The sequence below is a fragment of the Oenanthe melanoleuca genome, chromosome 4, assembly GCF_029582105.1.
Source record: "Oenanthe melanoleuca isolate GR-GAL-2019-014 chromosome 4, OMel1.0, whole genome shotgun sequence".
Lineage (NCBI taxonomy): Eukaryota > Metazoa > Chordata > Aves > Passeriformes > Muscicapidae > Oenanthe > Oenanthe melanoleuca.
In genome coordinates, this window is record NC_079337.1 from 10,440,027 (window position 1) to 10,462,968 (window position 22,942).

General features: G+C 37.2%; 1 protein-coding gene across 2 annotated transcripts in view; it reads right to left on the bottom strand.

The window, feature by feature from the left end:
• INPP4B (inositol polyphosphate-4-phosphatase type II B) overlaps nucleotides 1–22,942 on the bottom strand; it is a 285,764-nt gene that overhangs the window by 188,408 nt on the left and 74,414 nt on the right. For both annotated transcript variants that reach the window (XM_056490189.1, XM_056490188.1), the window contains one exon: nucleotides 2,483–2,567. Coding sequence is in view for 1 of the 2 variants with exons in the window: in XM_056490188.1 (XP_056346163.1) it covers nucleotides 2,483–2,567 (85 nt within the window). In the remaining variant the exon portion in view is untranslated. The remainder of the gene's footprint in view (nucleotides 1–2,482; nucleotides 2,568–22,942) is intronic.

Sequence of the window (22,942 nt, forward strand, 5' to 3'; positions counted from 1 at the left end):
TTCGGAGTTCAGCTGCTTCAGGAGCACTCCACTTGAAGCCCTGGCAGGATTATCTGCTCTAACTTCTTCTGCACAGCCCTTGTATTTCAGGGCCCACAGTGCCCTGGGGTAATCAGCAGCTCCACAGAATCACCAGATGTTGCACAAAAATGTTTTTATTTTTCCCTCTGTGCTTACTCCACTGCCATTCATTATGTTATCTTCCTCAAGTCAGTCTCCATTTCTTACTCTTAGAACTCCTAGCATTCAATCCATCAGTCAGAGACACATGGAGATAATTGGACAAAGGCTGTATCCAATCCCCCTTCATAATTTCAAATTGAAGCTTGCAAGATGAAGAAAATGTCCTTTTACCAACACAAGTTAAAACTCACAGCCTCCTTTCTTGGAGCTTCTGTTGTGCTGTGGCACAACTCTCTTCCATCTGTTCCATATGAAATCTGACATTGTGAGCAGGTATGTCCTCCTAACCTGCTTTCATCTGAATCCTTTGAAGTCCCAGATAAACATTCTACAGCTTTTTTTAGCTCCCAATAGCCAATGGATCTAATCTTGTGACAACACAACAAGCTTTTCATGGTCAAAGCCCCTACTGATAAAAGGGTTCTCTTCCTACTTCCTTAGTTTTGCATTTCTCCCCCATTTTTCTTCTGAATTTTATTCTATCCTACAGTACATGGATTATTATTTCACTTCTTTTACTATTTCATTCAGTACACTGTATATCATCTTCATTTGTCTTCAGTTTTGTTCTAATACCTCATAATAGTCTGGCTTTCTTGTCCCATCCAACAAATCATCAGCCTGGTTGTCATCCTTGCTCTTCAGCATGGGAAAACTGCCAAGTCTGAAATACATTTCTCCTCTACCTGTCTGTCTCTTCTTCTATCTTCTGTTGGGCCATGCCACAGGTATTCATCATCATTTGCTGGCTCTGTTTACCTGGAGTTTTCTACACTGTTTCCTCTTTTCCCCTTTAATGTGTTATATTATATATAAGAAGATGTGCAGAAAGCTACCCTTATCCCTAGGTTTCCTACAGAAACACCACCAACCTTCAAAACTTGGTTTTGGAAAGTCTGTCTCTCATCTAGTTCCTAATTATGCAAGCTTATTTCTTCCTGCACACATATTCACAGGCTCTTTTTTCTCCACAGGCAGCCTCAAGTGCTTACTCAGTATTCACTGTTGTCTGTGTTTAAGCCCAGCTTCTGGACTTAAAACCTGCCTGTGTCACTGTCACAGAAACTGTCCTGTTTGCAAGCTTCAAAGCTAATTGAGTCCTGTCAGCAATTACAACTGTATTCTGGGTTCAGTTCAGCAGCATTGTGTTCAAGCACTGTAAAAGAAGTGCCAGAAGGGAACTGACATGACTGTATTTATACTCAAAGTTGGAAATTCTATGAAGGAATTTGATTCATTGAAGGCACAATTAGAAAGTCTCAATTTGAGAGACAATGGGAAACATTCAGCTCTTATAGTCAAGGAAAGCAATGCTTCCAAACCCAGAAAGAAATGCTTTTGATGCAGGGCCTCAATACCAGGCACAAAACATAGGATCATAGGATTTTGTTCCCTACAAAAGAAGAAAGATTTGAGCTATTCCCTAGAACACTACCTAGATAAGGATAAAATCCACAATGAACATAATTTAAGTCACTGCCTTCTCAAACATGACCAACCACTAAGAATCACTTCAGCAGGTGAGGACAAAAGTCAGCATAATTAATGCAGCACTTTTTTAGAAGTGGGCTAGAGATTTTGGTGCATAAAAAACAGATCATAGGAATTCTACTGAATGCAAATGTATCCATCAAGCCCACAAATGCAGCCTAACTTTTTTTTACCTCTGCTCTTACACTATCACAGCTAACAGAAAATGGCAAACTGTTCTAAGGACTTCAGAACTCTGCAGTGGTGTCCATGCCATAAAAAATTTCTAACAGTGGCTGTTTAAGTGGCTGCTACAGAGAAAACTGTGATTACTTTCTCCAAATAAAACCTTTCCCCTACAACAAGGATTTGGAGTTATGTGAGAAAGTTTCTTTTTTTTTTTTTTTTTTTTTTTTGGTGTTTTTAACAAATTTATGCATGAAGAATTGAGAGGAGGTGAGGAAAATCAGGAAACCTGTCATTTAATAGGGAGTTTAGCAATGATTAGTTACTGAAGAATAAGATGCAGTCACTATGCAAACAACATAAACCCCACATAGTACAAAATACCTGACAAAACAATCTCAAAGTTCTATTTATCATTAGAGGAAGATGATGACATGACTTTCACTTGATTTCAGGATTTTCTTTGTAGGCATAAATTCAAAGACTACCAGTATTTAAAAGTATGCATCGAACAGACAGCAGGATGTTTAGTTAAATTTCTAATAAAGCTCCAATGGCTGGATGGCTGGGCTTTTTATTTTCATTTTTGTTGGCAGAAATAAAAAAGTGCCACACTGAACACATTGAGACATGGCTTACTTACTGAGAACTACTGAAACATCTGTTTTACTCCTGAATTCCACTACCCAGCAGCGCTCCAGGATTACCACTTCAGAGGCATCAGAACTCTGTGAAGCAAAGATGGCAAAACATTAGGATTTGGAACCTGACTGGGAAGTCCTTCTGTTTGGCTGTTCACAGCTGAAGTGACAGGGAGATACAAAGACAACAAAGCATAGAAGCCACTAGGCAGATGGATAAAGGCATTCTTTAATTACTGATCTGTGCCATCCTACTTCAGCTCAATGAGTTAAAAAAGGAATAAACTATAAGAAAAGACCCCGCAGGAAACTTTAAAAAGTAACTTGAGAAGTTTTTTTCATACTTCTAAGTATTCATAAGTTTAGATGACATCTCATTCCTAAGCAAGTCAAGCAAGCCCATCTCATTCAAACTTTCATATTTTGTCATATTTTCTAACAAGGTTGAATCAAACGTCAGATTCTATTCAAAGACTAGGATATTTTCAAGTGAACAAAATAACATGTAATTTTACAGAAGGCATTTCTCTTGAGTTCTTATCTAAAAGGGATTTCTTTATCAGCACTTGAAACTTTGAATATGGTCTCTGGCTATGCAATTCAAATGACATTAAGTGATATGGACCTATTGCTGAATGCAATAGGATACAAATTACCACTATCATTTTTTGTGAGTGCTTTGCAGTCAAGATGCAAACTCCTCTAGTTATTAAGTGTGATTCATATTTCAGAAGAGTGAAGCTATCAATCACTCCCTCAACATTAATAATTTTTCCCTTAAAACTCTTATCCATTTTTTATCTGTAACATCTGGTAACAAATAACCCTTAGAACGTGTACCCATACACTCCCTTCATTCCAGGTTCCCAACGTGAATGTCACTGAGCTCATTCCCTTCTTCAGTGACATTCTGAAGGGATTCATGCAAATTCTTGTTTTAACACTCCTTCCTCAGGTGGTACTTTATTCCAAGTGATCCTAAAGATGAAATATTTTTTATTGTGCAGCAATTTTACCAAAAGTCTGAACTTTAGTTTCACATATCTGCCACTTAATGAATGACTTCATAAAAGAGTTCACATTTATAACACCTGCCTAAAATGCACAAGTTTTTTTTGTCTACCACTTTCTCCTATCTATGCTGCTTTATTTAGTCTGCCAGAATCAGACTCAAACTTTTTGTCAAGGGTTTCATGTTAATTTTTAAGTGGATATCTTGATGCTGCTTCTTTCAAAAAATGACCTTTTACATACATAGAAATACACTGTCTTTCACAACCAAAACTGAAAACTCAATACAAGAAGACTTAAAGACTGACTAGTAACAGAACACATAACATTTAGAAAGTCTAAAAAGGATTTCCTTGAAAATTCTATACTTATTCTCTCTAACCTTTTACCACTTACTAAATGAATACTCCAAACCTAGCTCTTAAACACAAATCAACAGCCAAAGAAGACAAAAGGTTAAAATAAAACAGAAGAGCATGAAAAAAAGCACACTATGTTGAATTGAAATATGTCAGAATTCAAGAGAAGCTAGAGTATACTAAGAAAATACAGACTTATCTAGAAACCACTTGTAAACTGATTTCTTTGAAAAAATATTCAGTCTGGGCTGGTCTGAACGGGATGTATTGTCACGTAGACAGAAAAACAACCCATTTTATTGTTTAAAACAAAAAAATAGAGATAAAATAAGAAAGTAGTGGAACAATGCAGTGAGTTTTGATAGTAATCCCAAGTGCTCTGTTGAGAGCCTTTTAATTTATAGAATCCAACAAGTCAGTGGCAATACAGAGCAACCCAGCAGCACTTGTCAAGTGCTATTCAGTATTCTTTGAGGATCTACCAGGTATTCATGAGCAAGAGCTGAAGTCAGTTTGGGAAAATAGGCAATAATAGTCCAACAAAACAAACAGCAGACTAATTAGGAAGAGTTTTCCATTGCAATGATCCAGGCAATTATTTTAATTCTTGAAATTTCCAACCCCAATAGAGTCTCCCAGATAACCCTCCCTAGAAATGTAGATAATGCACCCTCATTCTTTGAGAGCTGGCAATCTTTCAGTGGAAATATAACCAAAAGGAGTTTATTTTGGAAGTTAATGAAGGTCTGAGTCCATTTAACACTCAGCTGTGACTACATGAAATGACTCTGAAGAGTTTTCCTCCTTCCATCCCCACAGAAAATCATTCCTCTGGTACATTCATGCTCCAAAGATGAAAGCCAGAAACATGAGAAGTCCCCAGACTTAACATTTCCTCCAAAACCTGTAACTGTGGTAAATGGATATATGTCAGTAGGCAAAGAAAAGCAACTCCCTGTTACACAGGTTTCAGGTGAGTCAGGTGTCTGGAAAGACAAGGGATGAGCCATCTCAGCCTCTGTGTAGTTTTCTATAGCTGCCAAGACTGAAAGACTTGGTGATTTGATCTGTACATGAATGACAAGCGTGTGATACAAATAAATTGGCAAGCAGGCAGCAAAAATAGCTTTCAAACAATTAATGAGAATCTGTCTCAGTGCAGCCTGTCTCACAATGCAGTTGACACACAACAGCAACTGCAAACACAAGAGAGAAGATGATTTCAAGCTCTCTGCATTTTAAGCCCACAGATGCTGCAGCTCAAGAGCCTCTTCAGAGACAAGTTACTCCCCTCTCTGCACCAGTGGAAGCTGGAACAAAGCAATGCTGCAGCTTCAAATGAATGTGAATGCTTTCCAAGATGCACAATCCAGAACACTGAGCAGAGGATGTATATTTACCTCTTCTGTACGTGAGGGAGGACAAAAAGGGAGACAAAAAGGGATGAAAGAGCATAAGGCTGCCAGAAATAAAGCACCTGTTGCTGCAAAACATTTCCCACATCCTGACACAAACCTGAAGGAAAATATTGGAATTACTATTATATTATTATTGGCTGACTTTTCATCATTTAGATAAACAGTGCTATGGTCCATCACACAAAAAGCTAACAATAAATTTACTTATAAAGTAAATAAAAAGTAAATAAAAATCAAGGAAATCATTGTGCATATCTGATAAAGGATCAGCTTTGTTTTTCAGCACCCAAAGAGATCCAAAACCTCTTATTTTGGGTGCATAACATAAGCTCATCTGAACTGGCTACCATCTTATTTTTCTGGTTTTTATGCATGGAAGCTATTATCAAAATCAGATCTGTACCACTGTGTTAAGGAGTAATATATTCGGGGGTTTTCATTCCTGCTATTTGTATTATTCAATAATTGTCATAAAAACTCACTGAATCAATCCAAATGACAAACAGCAACCAGATAAACTCTTACATCTTTCTCTAAACACTGACAAAGTCAACAGGCACCCCACTGCCACCCCAGATCAGGAAATTGCTTTAAAACAGTAAATTACTTCTAAATCTGAGTTAAATATCTCAGTGAAACTGATAAAGAAGACTCCCCAAACCCAGAAAATTAAAACACCAAGAAACTTTTGAAGCTGCCAAAGAGAACATCACGTTTGAGCTATTTTTGCACTCCTATAGATCTGATTTGATGTACCATTTTGGGGGAGGGCAGAAGTGTGTCATTGTGAATCGATTTTACAATAGGAGATTCTTTCCTGGAGGCGAGGCAGAGAACTTACTGGTGGGTATATCAAGCCAAAAACTAAACTGACAGTTAAAATCAGAAGTGACATTCCAAGCAACTCCTTTGTGTTAAAAAAGTAAGTAGGAAAGTAAAGCTATAGCACAAGCTATAGAAAGAACAAACACTACAAAAAGGTAAAAATTCTTCTAATAAGACATTGTTTAAAGCCTCCCCAGTCAGCTGGGTTGTGTGTGTGTGAATTGCACAGTTGATTTCTTTTAACAGCATATATTCACCCATTCAAAATAATCAAATCTAAACCCTACAGACTAAGGATGCTACATACACCAAAGTACTTGCTTTTTCACATCAGTTATTTTCTCTGATTCTGGCAAATGAGCTAATCAAGACTGATAGTAGCTCAACATTGCAGGCATGAGCAGGGGCCACACTTGACTATGCTATAAACATCACCACCTACATTTGCTATTTTGGCATTGGCACAGATGATGTTCATCACTCCACTAATAAAGTACAGCTTTCTTACAGATTCAGCATGAAAGAAAGGAACAGGAATTATAGGGTAATATCATTCACAAACAGAAAACCTAATGGTCTTAAATTTATTTCAATATATATCTACAACAATATGTCCATTATCAAATAGAGTAAAAAAATTTTCTAATTTTGAGATAGTAAGAAATGACTCCATGGCAATCAAAAGCATATAATTTGCAGAATTAAAAACACCCCTTTAAATACTAGCAAGCAGAATTCAACAATCTGCTTCAATATTGTCTATTCTTCTGCTGTAATATCTCCATCCTGTGTCTATTAAGTAATGTGAAGTCTATGACCCAAGCTGTGTGATAAGGAAAGATGTGGTTGCTGGGTGTCTGATGAGGTGCTTCAATTATTCCAGGCAAGCTGTAACTTGGTAGTTCATTACAACCACCTTTACACACTGTCAGCTCAAAGATGCTCAAATCATCTCTTACAAAGCATGAGCTCCCCACTGTGATTAAACCATCATGCAATGCTACCACATCCCAACTTCAAGCTGACAATATAATACCACTAATCTGCATTCACTCTGCAAAACGTTGACTTACATCACTGAGTAAGTTCTGCAGAACACAAAACTACCTTTAATAGATCATTACCTTTGACAAAAGCCAACACATAACCAAAAGTAGTTTGCTTTTCAATTTCAAAATGCATTACTAATAATTATAATGTACAAATACATGTTCCCTTTATTCACACCCCACATTCACTTGGTTAATTATTTCAGCTTGAAAATATCTCCAATTATCCTTCCCACCAGAATTTAGTTATATGTAATTTAGATACTAATTAATTGAGATTTTCAATGTTATATTCTGGTGCAAGACTCCAGTGATATATCACAACACACCTTGGGTAATTCTTCTTTTTTAGTGAATGTTCTCCCATTTTGTTCTACACTTTTGGCAGTTACATAAAATATGTGCTATTCATCTCTGCTCTGTTCCCTATATGTTGCCTTTTTACTTCAGACATGTTAATAAGCCCTTACCACAGAGAGATTGCTGCAATCCTGGGAAATCTGAGCATGTGCATACCTGACATTAAACTGACAATATTTCCAAGCAAACTGCTGTATCAGACCAAAGACCCCTTATCCTGCCAAGTGACTTAATGAAGTATCCAAGGGAGAGGAAAACAGAGTAACCACAGTGCAATCCTCTTTCAGTTCTCCTCACTTGTCACATGGGGATTTTTCCTCAGATGCCTCTTCCATTCACTTACTCTCAACAATACTCCTTGAGAGCACCTTGTACTTTTTCCCAATATGTGTCTATTTTTAGCATCTACAGGACATGGAAAATGCAAAGCAATTCCAGTATTTCCACTACCCATTCCATGAAAAACCCTCTTCTTTTGTTTGTTTGAAATCTAGTTCCCCCAATTCCTTTAGCATCACAATGGAAGGGACAATAAACCATAGATCCCTTTTTCCTCCTTCAAGCTGTTAATGTTCTTTCAGATTACTATCAGAGACCACCTGGGTCATCACCAGTTATCTAGGCTGAAAAGTTTTATCTTCTCACTCCTTGTCCTGATGGCTCTAACAGCCCTTTTTCTGAAACTTTCCCAGCACCTCTACATCCTGCAAAATGAGGGGGAAATTACTGCATGGTGGATCTTTACAGACAGAGCTCTCTGCTTTGTTTTCCCCTTTGCCAACATCTCCTAATACTGAATTTACTTTTTCACAACTGATCACCCATCTGACCTTTTAAAAGAAACACATTTCTCTACAGATTTCATTCCTGGGGAGAAAGTCAGGAATTGGTGCAAAGCCCATTATTTTGATGGGAAACACTTACAATCTCTCTTCATATTCACATGCGTAACTTCACATTATGGATATTGACTTTTATCTGCCACTTAATTGCTAATGGTTTAGGCTTGTAAGGGCATTTTATGATTACTCATACTTGGCACCCCATTTTGACTATTTAGCAAGTAACAGAATTTCTTACTTCACTGCCTGCCTTCTTTTCACCACTTATGCAGATGTGACAGCACCAGACTGCCACATTTCCTAGACCTTATATTATATTCAACTAGTTATTCATGTAAGAAGTCTAGCAATGATCAGCATTATTTGCATCAGCAGGTGAGAAAAACTGTATTGAAAGGCAAATGAAGAATGCAAGAATATAAAGTGAATGAAAATAATTGCTTATATAACTGTTTTGTGTGTGCTCTTGGAAGTGAAAGATGTTTTTAGGAATCACACAGATCATTGATTTAAATGATGTACAAACTGCATGTGCAATTACTCGAATACATTTAAAGTACGAACATCATAAATGACAACATAAACTGCACCAAATATGGCATTTTAAAAATACTTCAAGAGCAGAGAAAAACAAGTCCAAACTGCATTCTACTCATTGGCTTCCAACAAGTGAAATGCTGTGCTTATTACCACCACAGAGAACTCTGCTTTATTCAAGACTGAGCTTTACGAACCACAGAACTCCAGAGAGAGTCTCAGGATGGATCACTTCATAACAAAATATTCTTTTTAACCATTCTTACATCTTCCCCCAAAGTGAAAAATGAACCCAAAATTTCACTACATGCTATCCACTTCTCACACAACCTTAGGATAAAAAGAATTGGAATGGAAACATTGCAAAAATCAAGTGGCTTGAATATTTTAATTATAAAATGTCAATGTACGTAGCATATGTATTGTAAAGGTAACTCCTCCTGCTTCCTTGGACTGCCCACAGTGATGTTCATTTGAAAGCAGGCTATGATTCTCCCCCACACAGCCCCTGAGCTTTAATCTCCTGCACAGTTCTTTTGGAAGAAGCAAACAGAATATTTTTCAGTATGCTTAAGACTCATCATGCTAAGAGATGGATGTGTGATCAGCTGTAGTCCCTAAGAGGATCAGAAGTCACCATAGCACACCTCTAAACTGTTACCAGGCCCAACATCACTAAATATCAACCTCTGAACAGAGAAACAAATAAGAGAAGTAATTGAATTCTTATTAAGCTTCTTCATCTTAATTTCACCATTCCTTCTCCAGCACTTGCTTTTCCATTTCTCTCCTTTTCGGAGCTAAAGAAATGGCAGCTCTCCTGGCCACTTCCAAATGCAATGGGGCATAAGAAGATATGTCAGAGCAAGGTACACTCTGCCTTTAATCAGCACATCTGTGTTCTTTTTAAGAGCAGCAGAATTAGGCCCTTAAAATACAGCAGAGATGTATAGAGGATATTATATTTGAGGAAAAACAAAGCCAAAAAAGCTCAGACCACAGCCATAGAAAGAAAGATGATTTTTTTTTTTTTTCCATCTCCCAGAAAAAATTTCTTCTCATATTCCTTTGCAACCAATAAGTCTCTAGATATAAAAGGCAGAGTGATCAATTCATGTGTGGGCACCCAGAAAAAAAGCCATCTAAGGTTATAAGCTCTCAATTTAGAAATCTTACATCACACTCTTTGAAATCAGAGAGATTAATTAAGTTTCCTCAATTTTCGTTTAAAGAAAAACATCTCCCTGTGCTACTGATTAACAACAATATTTTATTTCAGACATCTTACTGGCTTTCTGTTGTTCAGGATTACATCTCAGGAACTCTCACAAATTAAAGCATTCACGTGAAAGATTGCAGGATTTTGGTGCTTAGGAATCAGGAGAAAAATGTCATAAGCAGCAAGAATAATGTTTAAGTTAAATATCAAAGGAAATGGTGAAATCTCAATTAATAAGCTTGCCCCACTTTATTCGTAATAGGCATATTTTTATATAGATTTTTAAAAAACAAGTGCTTCAATCCAAAAAATAGCTGGTTTGCTTTACTAAAACACCATACATTCCTATTTTTTAGTATTTGTAATAACTGTAACTAAGCATGAACAAATATTTAAGAAAAGAAGCACGTTCATGCAGACAATTGATACAGGACAAAACCAGCCAGATATCAGCAGGAGGACATTTCTCATAAAACAGTTGTTTCATCTCTGAGCTCTCAGACCATCAAGGGAGACCTACACAGCATTTCTCAAATCTGAGCTTTGGAATGGAGGATGCATTTTTACAAGGAACTAAACTGACATAATGGCAAAAATTCATAACTCTGCTAGATACCAAACACATCCAATGGGCCTTAAAATAAAAATTATGGGCCCCATATGATCTCTTCCCTCTACAGTCAACTCCTCACATTCCTCCAGTTGTAAACTGCCTGACCCTTAGGAGGCAACTGCTTTCTCATCTCTTCCCTCCACCAAGAACATACTGTCTATTTTTTTCCAGCTTCCCTCTCCCAGGAGTTACCTTCTGTTTTTGAGATGGTAAAATTGATCTCTATTTAACACTAAGAAACACTCTTCACCTTCTATTTGGCTTTGAATATGGATGTTTTGATTTCAGACTAACAAAGGTATTTGTGATCCAGAATGTGTCATGTCTCAGCTGTGTCCCCTAGTCTAATAAACCCCACAGCCTCCAGCTACTGATCTTTATTGTGTTCTTGCACCAGATACACCACTATCATTGTTCAGAGTAAAACACACGAAAAGAAAAAAGGAGTAATGGAGCCCACAGCAAAAAGTTTTAGGAAATATTTTTTAAGCAGTTAGGAAAGAAAGATCAATAGGTGAATATGTGTGAGCAAGGAAGGTACCTACTTGTTTGAGTGGGCACACCATCCCATGCTTAAATTCAAACTACATTTAGTGATTCAATGTGTGGTTCAAATAAAGTTTTCAAAGGTACCTAGCAAAGAGTAGCACTGGGGTTTCTAACCTATTTAGCAGAAATTCTTTTTTAAATAATGATGAGTAAATACATGAAAGCCAACTTCTACCTGTACTTAGACCTACTGCACCTTCTCTCTGGAAATCTTTTCTTTCTACATTTTACAAAAATCAAAGTATATTTAAAAAGGAAGCCACAAAATTCAGTCCCAAACTGATAACCCTAGGTATGTAATCTCTATTTGAAGCCATGAGCATGAAGAACAAAAGTGTCCAGCTGCAGAAACTACCATCAGTCTTCTGGATTCTCAAATATTTAAGTATCACATTGTACGTTAAAAGCAAAATGAACAGAGCCATGATAAAGTTAGATTATTGAAATGCAATTAATCCAGAAATTGTTGGTTATAGCACCAACAGGCCCCAAATATTTCATTTATTTCACTTGCCTCAAATAGGGCATAGACACTGAAGTCTACAGTACCACATGTTGGCTACAAAACAAGCAAGCATAAAATTGATTGTTAAATTAGTGCTAAGTGTAATCTCTAAAATATGCCTTAAAATACATATCCTTCATGGAATACTAAAGCTATTTCACAGGCCATCTTTGGCTACTATTTATGAAATTAATATCAGATTTTACCATCACCAACATAGTTGTCTCAATTTTCTTTGAAATTTGTTTCAATATTCTGTTATTCAAAAAATGCTACACAATAAAGAAACCAGGCAAGAATAAAAATATTTTGAAATTTTTGCTATCTTCCAGTGAAACAGTATTGCTTACCCCTCCAGTCATGTCAGCATCTTAGAAAAATTCAAACTCAATTTCCTAACCAGACTACTTTGACAAAGAGCCACATTTACATCACAACAGAAGCCAGAAAATTAAAACTTCAAAATGCCTAAATAAATAAACCACACAATAATTGTTGCATCTGTGCAAAATGTGTATAGCACTGTATGAATTTATGACAGCAAAGGAAAATAAATAAGGAATTCTTTAAAAACAGGGCAAGATCATAATCATGCTCCTCTAAAACACCTCCAAAGCTTCTGCTAGGCCTTTTCTGAGCAAATGGGCAATTGTGTTTAATGAATTTGTATCAATTCCTTCAGCATAATGCATTTGCCAATGTATTTCTTTTTTTTTTTTTTATCTTTTTAATAATTTGCTCAATTTTTTCCTCAAATTACCTTGGCTTTTATTTTAAATAACCTCCTACAAAAGACATTCTTCTAATTTGCTGTATTCCCACAGCAACCACAAAAGAAAACAAAATAAAATCCCCAATAAAATTTGTTTGAAAACATTTGGAAATAGGCAGAAAGCACACCACACAGACAAGTTTAGGGAAAGCAAAATGGCAATATGGATCACTTCAGAGTTCTTGCAAAATAACAAAGCCCTATCATTTTCACCTCTGAGATTTTGAATCTGGCTACAAAACACAAATTGAACTGTTGCAGGGATACTATCCTAACTCTGTTAAAGTGTTTTAAGCCTGTGACACATGGGCTAAATAATGCTGAGCAATGTCTGGAGAGACCAGTTTTAGCAGACAAAAGCTCATCCTCAAGGAAAATATTTTGTACAATGTCCTGATACAGTCTCAAGGGGCCATTTGAAGAGTCCAAGTAAGAAGTTAGAGTTTGCTGACAAAACTATATATAAGCAAACACTGAGTTAAAATTTATGGCATACTATGCAGAATTAGGTTAAACTTCTCACCATAAGTGTGGACTGTGACAAATCACAAACATATTTGATCCCTGAGAAACAAAGCAACAATTTCAAAAATTTCAATATTTTAACATTCTGTTTTGGGGTTTTTTAGGTTGTTGTTTCATACTGCACTTGGAGGTCTTTTGATAAAATACTCTAAAAATCTCACTGGCAACAAAGTGATTTTACTGCACGATCATGAGCAAGTTAAGGTTAAATAGCCTTTATCTTGCCCTTTTGCATTTTCAGTCATAAAAAAGCAGCTTACAGCTCTTGAAACAACTATGTCAAGTGCTGAACATTGATAACAGCAATTAAGTTTCCCCAAAGATTTTACAGCATAAAATTAAAACACCTTCATGACTGTTATTAAAAGAAGAGTGCAGCTGAAAGCGCTGGATTAAAGATGATGAAGCTGTACAGTGTTCTGGAAATGTCAATGTTTATTGCAACATAACAGCTTAGAAACCCTTTACAGAGCCAACTATAACCTTCATATGGGCTTCATATTCCAACCTGAAGCTGTAATTATAGGTCTAAAAAAAGACAAGAAAAAAACTAAGCCCTAGAGGTCATAGTTTTAGCACTGTTCTCAAACAGCAAATCAAAAACTTTCCAGACTACATTATAAATAACTAAGGGAATAATACCCCCTCCCTAAAACCAAAAACCAAGTCCCCAGAAAAGCCAAATACAACCCTCCTTCTTTCTTTATAGACATCAAAGACACAGCAATCTTGTTTCAAAATCTGCTCCATCCATGTGATGCTTTCAATTGTGTGTGAACACAAGGATATATGTCCACAAAACACTACAACAACACATGCAAAGTACCCCCCTGCAAAAAATACATGTACAATGCTAACACAGTGCTACACATTTGTTCCTTTGTGGTTTTAATGAGTTCTCCTGGACCATGCTGCCAAATCCTTCCAGACAGACTTTTATGAGCAGTTTGCACACAGAGACACTTAGTGAGCAGCAAAGTGTATGTTCTCAAACTAAAATAAATAGAACATTATTTCTCCTGCTTCCACTTACTAGTGTTATTTTCCATCTATAGCAAAATAGAAAAATGTATCCCAAAAAAAACCCTTTTATAAACAGTTCTCTCATTTAGCAGCTTCATCACTGCTCTGGCATTTAGCCATCCTCAAAAATGCATTTATTGCTTCATACACTATCTCACTCTAAGTGCTGTGCCCTAAACATTGAATGAAGCATTAGATATTCCCCAGGAAACTGATCAAAATGACACAGCATAAAGGGCAACCAGCAATCTAGGGTATAATAAAATAACAGCACATTAAAAAATTAGTACAATATTTATACTCAGTTGCATGGAAACCCTGTGAAGCTACTTACAACATTGACTTCAGTACCCACTGCATCCATCACATCACTAATAATTTAAATGTCAAAGCAGCTAACAGTGACTTTTCAGTGTTACAGAAGGTGCATGTTTATCATACTGAGATGCTATAATCACATTTAATAAGGTGTGAGGAGAACCCACCAGCTGAACACTTCAAAGAAATACACACAATTAATGAAACCCTTTTTGTCACATCTACCCCAGCTACACTTTAGGATATTGTGAGCTTGCAGACAACCTGGTAAAATCATATGGTTGATACAGTCACAGAGCTACACATGCATTTTCAGTTCTCTTGGTTAAACACCACTAAATCCCTACCAGGACTCAGAGATGAATGACCTCAGATCTGTGTTGTCAGGGGACCAAAGGAATACAATATCCAGCTGGTCCTGGATTTGTACTCAGAGTGGGAATAAAAATAATTTCCTTCTGCTCTGGAATTTTGAGGAAAAAACCTCATTTTCTCCTTTTACTGCAAGTCCTACAGAATTTCTTCTGAATTCCTGTTTTAGAGAGGCCTGCAGGTTCCAGTTCTCTCTACTCATTCAGTACTTTAGGCTAGGAGCCCTTTTCCCCTAAGCCTTCATTCTTCCAGAGTTTGAGGCAAAAGGGAGGATAAAGCTGTGCAATGTTGATTTTGTCAATCTAGTCATCAACTCAAAAAACTTGATAGGAAGCAACAGCTTCCACTAAGTTGATTCTTGTCTTTATCACACTGCTGTGGACTTCAATCTAAACTAAACCAAAATTAGATAACTCTATTTGACACCTGGCAAAAATTTCTAAAATTAAGAAAGGAGGTATCTAATTCCATTTAGATGCTCTCATCTCTAATTATCTTCCTCCTGCAGGTGACTTGTACTCATCACCTGTACCAAGCAAAAGAAAGGCTTGACAGCCACACAAGTCTCATCTTCTGGAGCAAAACCAGCTCAGCATCACTCTGGGGATGTGCACAGCAAGACTGCCCCAACACACAAGACCTGTGGACAGGGATTCTGAGCAGAGATGTTCATGAAGAGACCAGTAGGAGGGGAAGGAAAGGACATAAAAGCAGTAAGGAGAAAGCTAAGCAAGTATTTCAATGTACAGAAGGTACTTAAAAGACCTGAGTGTCATTTCCAGAGACAGTGAAGCACTTCTGGAGTGCTTCAATTCTTTGCTTCATTTTTCTAATATCAATAATAAACTAAAGAAGTGAAACCAAAATTAGGACTTTAAGCTTTCTTCAGCTGGTAACTGTAATTACTCTCTTCTAAGGACCCAATATAAATGCAGTAATTTCTGAGGAAAAGAGAATGAAATTAGGCTCATTTCAACTAATCTATCTCACAATTGCCAGGGATATGTTCGATCAGTCTTTGTTAATTCTTTACCACAGAACTTCTCTTCAGATAAGTTTCTCACACAAGCAAGTCCTTAAGCAAAAGAGAAGCAGCTTTCCAGAACATCTTATCCACGTCAATATATTAAAGAGGAGAACTACAGCTACCATTTAACCTCTTTTGCTGTGAATAAATTGAAACACACTGAGCACTTCCTTAAATGCAGCTAGAATTTAATCTAGGCAACTGGCTAGGAATGTTAAACAGCAGTATCATACCCACAAGTTTACACAATCTAAATTTTCAAGAGTGGCTTTCCTACTCTTTTATCAATAGGAACAGTGTTGGTATCCCAGCTATGAAAAATGAAGCCACTGGAACCATATGTGCTCATAAGAAACACACATGCCATAAATGCCTCCTTCCCCCCTCTTTTTTTTTTTTTCTTTTATTGAGGGCCTAAACAGGAAATTTGGTTTAGGAGAAAAAGCAATGCTTTTATGCCTAGGTCAATGTGTTCTTTTCATCACACCTGTTGAATTCCGAACATAGACACTCTAAGTAGCACAGCAGAAAATTCAACAGAAAACTAGAATTTTTCACATTAAGACATTTCTCATATTCATTTTTTAGCTGTGGAAAATGTAACTTAATGTTTCAATAGCCATATTAATATAGCAGAATGTCTTGTTTTTACTAGGATACCCAAAACAATAATTTTCTTCCATACAAAACTTTTAAAAAACCTTTTTCTGGTACTTCCTATCTATGCCATAATAGCTATCCTGGATAATTTAATCCCAAATTATTACATTTCTTATGGCAATTTCAAGCTTCTTGTAACAGCTTTTGAATATGTATTATCTGAAACTGAACTTTACACTATATTTAGATTCTACATCATTTTCACAGGGGTTTTTTTTAAGCTTTTATTTTAATGGAATGTCTAAAACATTTTTAATGTAGCACCCCAAAAAAGAGTTTCACGTAGTTTATCCTCAGGCACCACCATCCATCATGTCTTTACATCTTATAACAGCTGAACTCTATCAGAGACAATGGCAAAGGCAAACCTGAGAGCACAATGCCAATGATGTTAACAAAGTTTTTGCACCATGACGTGTTCCATTCATATGTTCTTAAATACATAATCACTCAAAGTCAACAGAAAAGCCTAAAATTTTTTGAAAATCACTAAGTTTTAAACATTTAAATGGCAGACATGAAGTAGTGTTAATGCAATGCCATGCTAGGTAAAGACAGAATAGATTCAAAGTTGATCTGTCTCAGTCTATTTAATTTCCTGCTTTCATTTCCTGAAAATCATACTATATTCATCAGGCAATATACTGAAATTATATTGCCATTATCACTAAAATAGTTTTTCTGCTATAGTATACAGAAATATGGAAGGCCTTCCACCTTCACACAAGGGACTGGATGGTGACACAAAGGCATAAGGATACAGGAGCATATAAAGCACAGTAGAGGGACCAAGAAGTCTCCCAGACATTTGCAACTCCCATCACAATTTCAGTTCCCATGGAGAGATTCACATGAAGGCCTCAGGGAAGGGAAGCATAGAGAACAGAATGAGCTTGTTTATATGACAGTTCTCCCTAACATTCCTACCTAGCAGAGTGGCATCCTCCCCTCCCTGGGCTGCTACCAAACACAGCTCACTTGTAATCCCAGAAAGCAGCAGCAACTCTCATGGTCCATATTTCCCAGCAACTGCTGCTACTGCAACAGCCTTAGTATCAATGCCACCTGCATTTCACCCTGGCAAATGTCAAATGCAGCAAGCTGGAAAAACATACAAAAATCCTGCACATTCATTTATAAAATATTCAATTTGGGCTCCCTTTCTTAACCATGGATAACAGTCACATAACTACTTACCCCGTCGTTCAGCCTTGGTGTAAAGTGTTTAATGCAGAATGTAAATCTTACCATCTTGCCAGTTGTGAAGGCATCAAAATTACTTGAACAGTTCACCTTAACTCAAAGTACAGGAGGTGTTGAGAAATGTGATTTCAATGACAAGCTTATCTTTAAAACATACACTTACCCATTACCTAACAATTAAAATGAAAACACATCTTATGCAAATATAAGAGACTGAAAGCTGGAGATGCACATTATGGGCATGTCCTAATGTGTGCACATACTTCAGCCCTTCAGATGAAATCATTCTATGGGAGAAGGAACAAAGTCCCTCCAGCACTTATCAGATCTACTCTAAGTATAAGGCAGCCCTACAGCCAGCACCATCAACACAACTAATGAGGCAGCAAAAGGCAGGATTTTTGTACCAGCATCACCACTTTCCAAGGGAAAAAAAATACATGGAGCCACACCCTTACTGGCAGAGGAGGGCAAAAAACAGCTTGAGACACATGCTTTTAGCACTTTCCTGACTCAGGGTCTTCTTTCTCACAAATCTCCAGATCAGCACAGTAGTTTTACAGAAAGCTGGATCTAACAGAAAGAGGTTTGCTATTGCAATTTCTGTGCAGCACGCCAGCACAAAGAGCACAGGACTTTAACTGCCTCTTTTAAGTATCCCAGGTTTTGAGCACAGAGATAGGACTCTGCACAGTGCCTGAAGACAGGCTGTCGTGCCCAAGCAACTGCAGGCAGCTGTGCTGGGCCCCTTCCAGCTGCTCTCTGCTCTGCACAAATGCCATTGCTGATAAACCTTCCTGAGAGCAGAGCCAAGCACTACTTAAACTTCAAGAGGTCATTGATTACCAATTCTTTGGGTGCACCAGAATTTTAGCCTTAAATGAAGCTCTACTGACTACATAAGCCCCTCACTTAGACATAATGGCTGTGAGTTAATGCATGGATATAATTACAAGGTTTTCATTTTGCCAGGAAAAAGTGGTGTGTTTTACAGAGTAGCTGCATAGTGAAATCACCTTCTCACAGTACATAAACTGAAACAAACTGTGCCTAAAACTCACAGCTTAAGTTACTAAAATTGCCAACACTATCATGGCTGTAATATGTAAAACAGTTTTGCTAGTTTGCAAATGCCATAAAACTACACTGTTGTTCTGAAAGCTTATTTATTATGGGTTACACAATAGCACAACAAGGCAGTAAGAAAACAGAGCAACAGTTGTGTGTTAACATCTTCTGTAAGTTTCATTTCCCAATGAAATGTTGCTAGAAATAACAGCATCTGATTCACAGATCAAAGACAGAATTTTCTGCTGTTAAGCTGTTATCAAAGACCAATTAGACAAAATGTGAAAAGATAAGTAAAAAGTCCCACTTGGCATTTCCACTCTGGGTTAAATAACCTGATATGACTTGGCAAGTAGAAGCAAGTTCTGTCATATTGAGATCCCTCTGCTTCTGCATTGCCAGATACAAACTCCTGCTAAGCCTTTAGGCTCCCTCCATTCTAGGTGTTAATTTTGACCCAGTTCTGGCCTCATTAAATACAAAATCCCCAAACACCCTCTTTTGCATAAAAAACCCTAAGTTATCACGTAGAAGGTCAACAAATAAGCTCGCTCTCATTTTCAGATTAGTGAGAAATCAGGCTATGTTTCAATACTGCATGGTGACAGACAATTCTAGGAAAAGTCTCTTATTCCCATTCCTACTCCTTTATGTTGGGCAAATGGGCTGCAGCAGGAACAAAAGGCTGGAAAGCCAATCTGTCAGAGATGCTTCCTTCCTGCAGAAAGAGTTTTAACACACAGCCATGACCAGCAGCTCCCAAGGACATGGAGGTTAAACTTGGGCACTTCCCAGATCAGTCCAGCCTAAAACTACAGCCAATTTAACAGGACCTCCACAAACACACAAGCCAGACTGCTTACTCTGTGAGGCTGACTTCAACCTCTGCATCCAGAGCACAGCCTGAGACCCTGACTGATCCCTGAATTGTGCAGATCAGGAATAAAACCTGAGCAAAGAGAGAGCCCTCCATCCCTTGCTCTCAACCTTCTCATTTGCAGAAGAATGGGATAATCAGGGTAAGAGCTTTTCTAGGACTTAAAAAAAAAAAAACATTTCAAAGTCCACCATTTGGGCTGCAGCTAAGAAGTTCAACTGCATTATTCCTCATGAAAACTACTGCATCATCATCATAAGCCATCATTTTTATCAAGATATATCACATACAATGAAATGAGAAATCTTGGTCTTCACAAGAACCCTCTGAACTACAAAAAACTGGATGCAGAGAGCAGGAGAGATGATGTCTAGTATATCACACTAAGGGAAAAATTACCCTATTAAAACAGGTAAGATGCCAAAAAGGGAAGTCAAACCACAGCATATCAAGTCCTGTAAGAACACTTACACACATACTTTGCAATTAAACAATGCTTACTACAGATTTTTTCCCCCTGATTGTTGATTATTACCTCTTTGGAAATAAGTGGCAACAACCCATAATGTCTTCATTATCAAAGGTTAAAAGTTATTTTTGCTTTTCTGTTAGTACTTATTTTACCACAGCACCAAAACAATTGCTACATAACTCTTCTGTAGCCAAAACTCCAGCTTATACCTGTAAGAGTGCCAAACATCACAGCTTCAAACTCAAACTACACCCAACTCGAAAAAGCACTATATATGTAAAACATACAAATTCAAAAAAATATAGTTAACCTGTGTTTAAAATTGCTACAAGCTAGTTTAGTTATTCTAGTATGCAGTCTATTATCTGTTACTTGACCTATTTCGGTTTTCAAGGCCAGGTTGGATGGAGAAACCTCATGTAGTGAAAATTGTCTCCTTCCATGGCAGAGGGATTGAAATGGGATGATCTTTAAGGTCCCTTTCCAACCCAAACCTTTCTACCCTTTTATGATTTCATTTCTTCAAAGCTCTCACTATTCAACATCCAAAAGAAACCTTAGAATGACTTACAAGGCTCTTGAACTATCGATAACAGATTTATTTGGAGTGAGGAATTTTGGAGCAGCCTGCCAGAAAAGCCCATAAATTCAGGGTGAAGGAATAAAGGTAGCTGTGCCAGTCTAATTGCCATTCATATGTAGCTACATCACAATATCTAAGGGTTTGTTCTCCCCCTACACTGCCACCTTTTCTGCCACACCCTTTGTTCTGGTATTTGCTCCATGAGACTCTCCATAAGCTGTATTAAGTACTAGCCTGAAGTTAAGTGAAACAGTAATACAAGGATTTTTATGGTAATTTAGTGAACAAATCAATTTAAAAGTCATCAGGAGAAACACTGATGGGCACAGAACCTCACCACTGGGACCTAGGGTTAATTCAAGGAGTGGGATGACTTTTTTTCCTTTACCAGCAACAGTGTCAATCTGCTCACTGCACAACTTGACCCACAGATTTAAAGCACTAGTTAAAATGACCTGATTTTAAGTCCAATCAGTATTATTTCAAGCTCAGCACAGGGTTAGAAAAAATATTATTTATATTCCCTGTTCACGTGTTATTCGTTTTCTCACATCTCTTAGAAATGGCTATTTCTTAAAGTGAAAACATAAGTTCAAACCCATGAATTTTTCAGCAAAGAATAAACAAGAAATTGATTCCTTAATCAAAAGCACTGTACAGACACAAAGCAAGCAGGATTTTCAATTTAGTCCATATCAGAACTTTAATTCTTCATTTCCTGGCTTCTTTCCCAATATAATTTCAATTTGACATTCCATTTAAATGTGTCCTTTCAACTTAGATATGATAGGCTTTAAATTTATATATTTCAAGTTGAGTAAACATCAAAATATTCTATTAAAAGATCATAATCAATTAACTAATGCCCTTGAAGTAGTTTGAGCAAACTTCTCTGGGCAATCAGAGAAGAAAAAATAAATAAATTAAAACTAAGTAAACAAAACAGAAGCCCATGAACAGACAAAAACCCTTGCCCAATACCTTGTACTCCTGGCTGGAATAAGCACCACCTCTAATTTCACCACAGCTACCAGCTGTATATTCTGAATATACAATGCAGTCACAGCTGTTCCAGTGACACTGGGCCTTGCAGAAAAAGTACTTGTAAATCCCTGTGGCTGTGAGAAGTTGTAAATCCAAGGAACATCTGCCTCGCTGCTAGCTGAACACAATTCAGAGTTTCATTTTGGTGCAAGGTGATGTGAGCTTGCAATCTGCTTTTGGCTTCACCTGCTTTTCATCAGGAAATAATCACCATATTAACATTATGAACTCCCAAAATATTTGCATGAAATGACAATTAGCTTCAAGAGAGCACATGCCAGTGCTCAACTTGACAATTACAGGGTACCACTATGCTGCAGTGGTAAGACTGGTTGAGACTGGAAAAAAGACAGACATAAAATGACAATGATCATTCTTAGTAGTAGAACTAAATCCCAGATAGTGCATTCAAATGCCATCTACAATGGTGAAGGGCTTAGGTTTTATAACAAACTAAAAGTCATTTTCCATGCAATATTTAGAATAACTCTCGAGATTCTTCAAGACCAAGTGTGCTTTGCTCAAGTATAGAAATTCCCCACAATATAGAAACCCAAGTTTGTCATCCTTAGAGAAAAAGCCATAACACATTTTATTTTACTTAATCTTTAGGTGATAGAATAAAACCAGCATCTTCGAATGAAAAAAAAAAAAATCCACAACTCTTTGAATGGTGCAATCAATAGCTAGCACTCAAACCCAAGCTCAGCCCCAAAGGTAACTATAACCTCATTTCAGTTTACAGATTGCCTCTGGGACTTGAGCCCATGCTACCAACAATGTCCAAAAATGAAGAGGCAGCTTAAAATAGTGCAATTGCAGCAAACAGAAAGCAGAGTCCTTATTCAAGCTGGTAGAAAAATAATTCTGGTTATCCTGCTATTTCATGAGGACAGCTATTGATTTTATTAACAATCTTTACCACTAGGAAGAAGTCAAGTAAATGCTCTGAGCAAACTACTTCAGCAACAAGGCTCCACTTAAGACAAGCAGTTGGAGATGCTGGCTAATTTTCATAATAGCTAAGGGCTTTCTTCTTAAACATGTGACAACTTCAGCCCTTGAGAAGCAGTCACTCCAGGCAATATAATCAGCACAGTTCAGGTTAGGCAAGTGGCTAGTAACAGCTGGTGAAAAGATGTGTCAGACCTCAAAAACAGCTAATCATTGAATGTGAAACACACAAGTGCAGCTGAGAGTACAGAAGAACCCAGCTCTGCCTGGCAAGAGA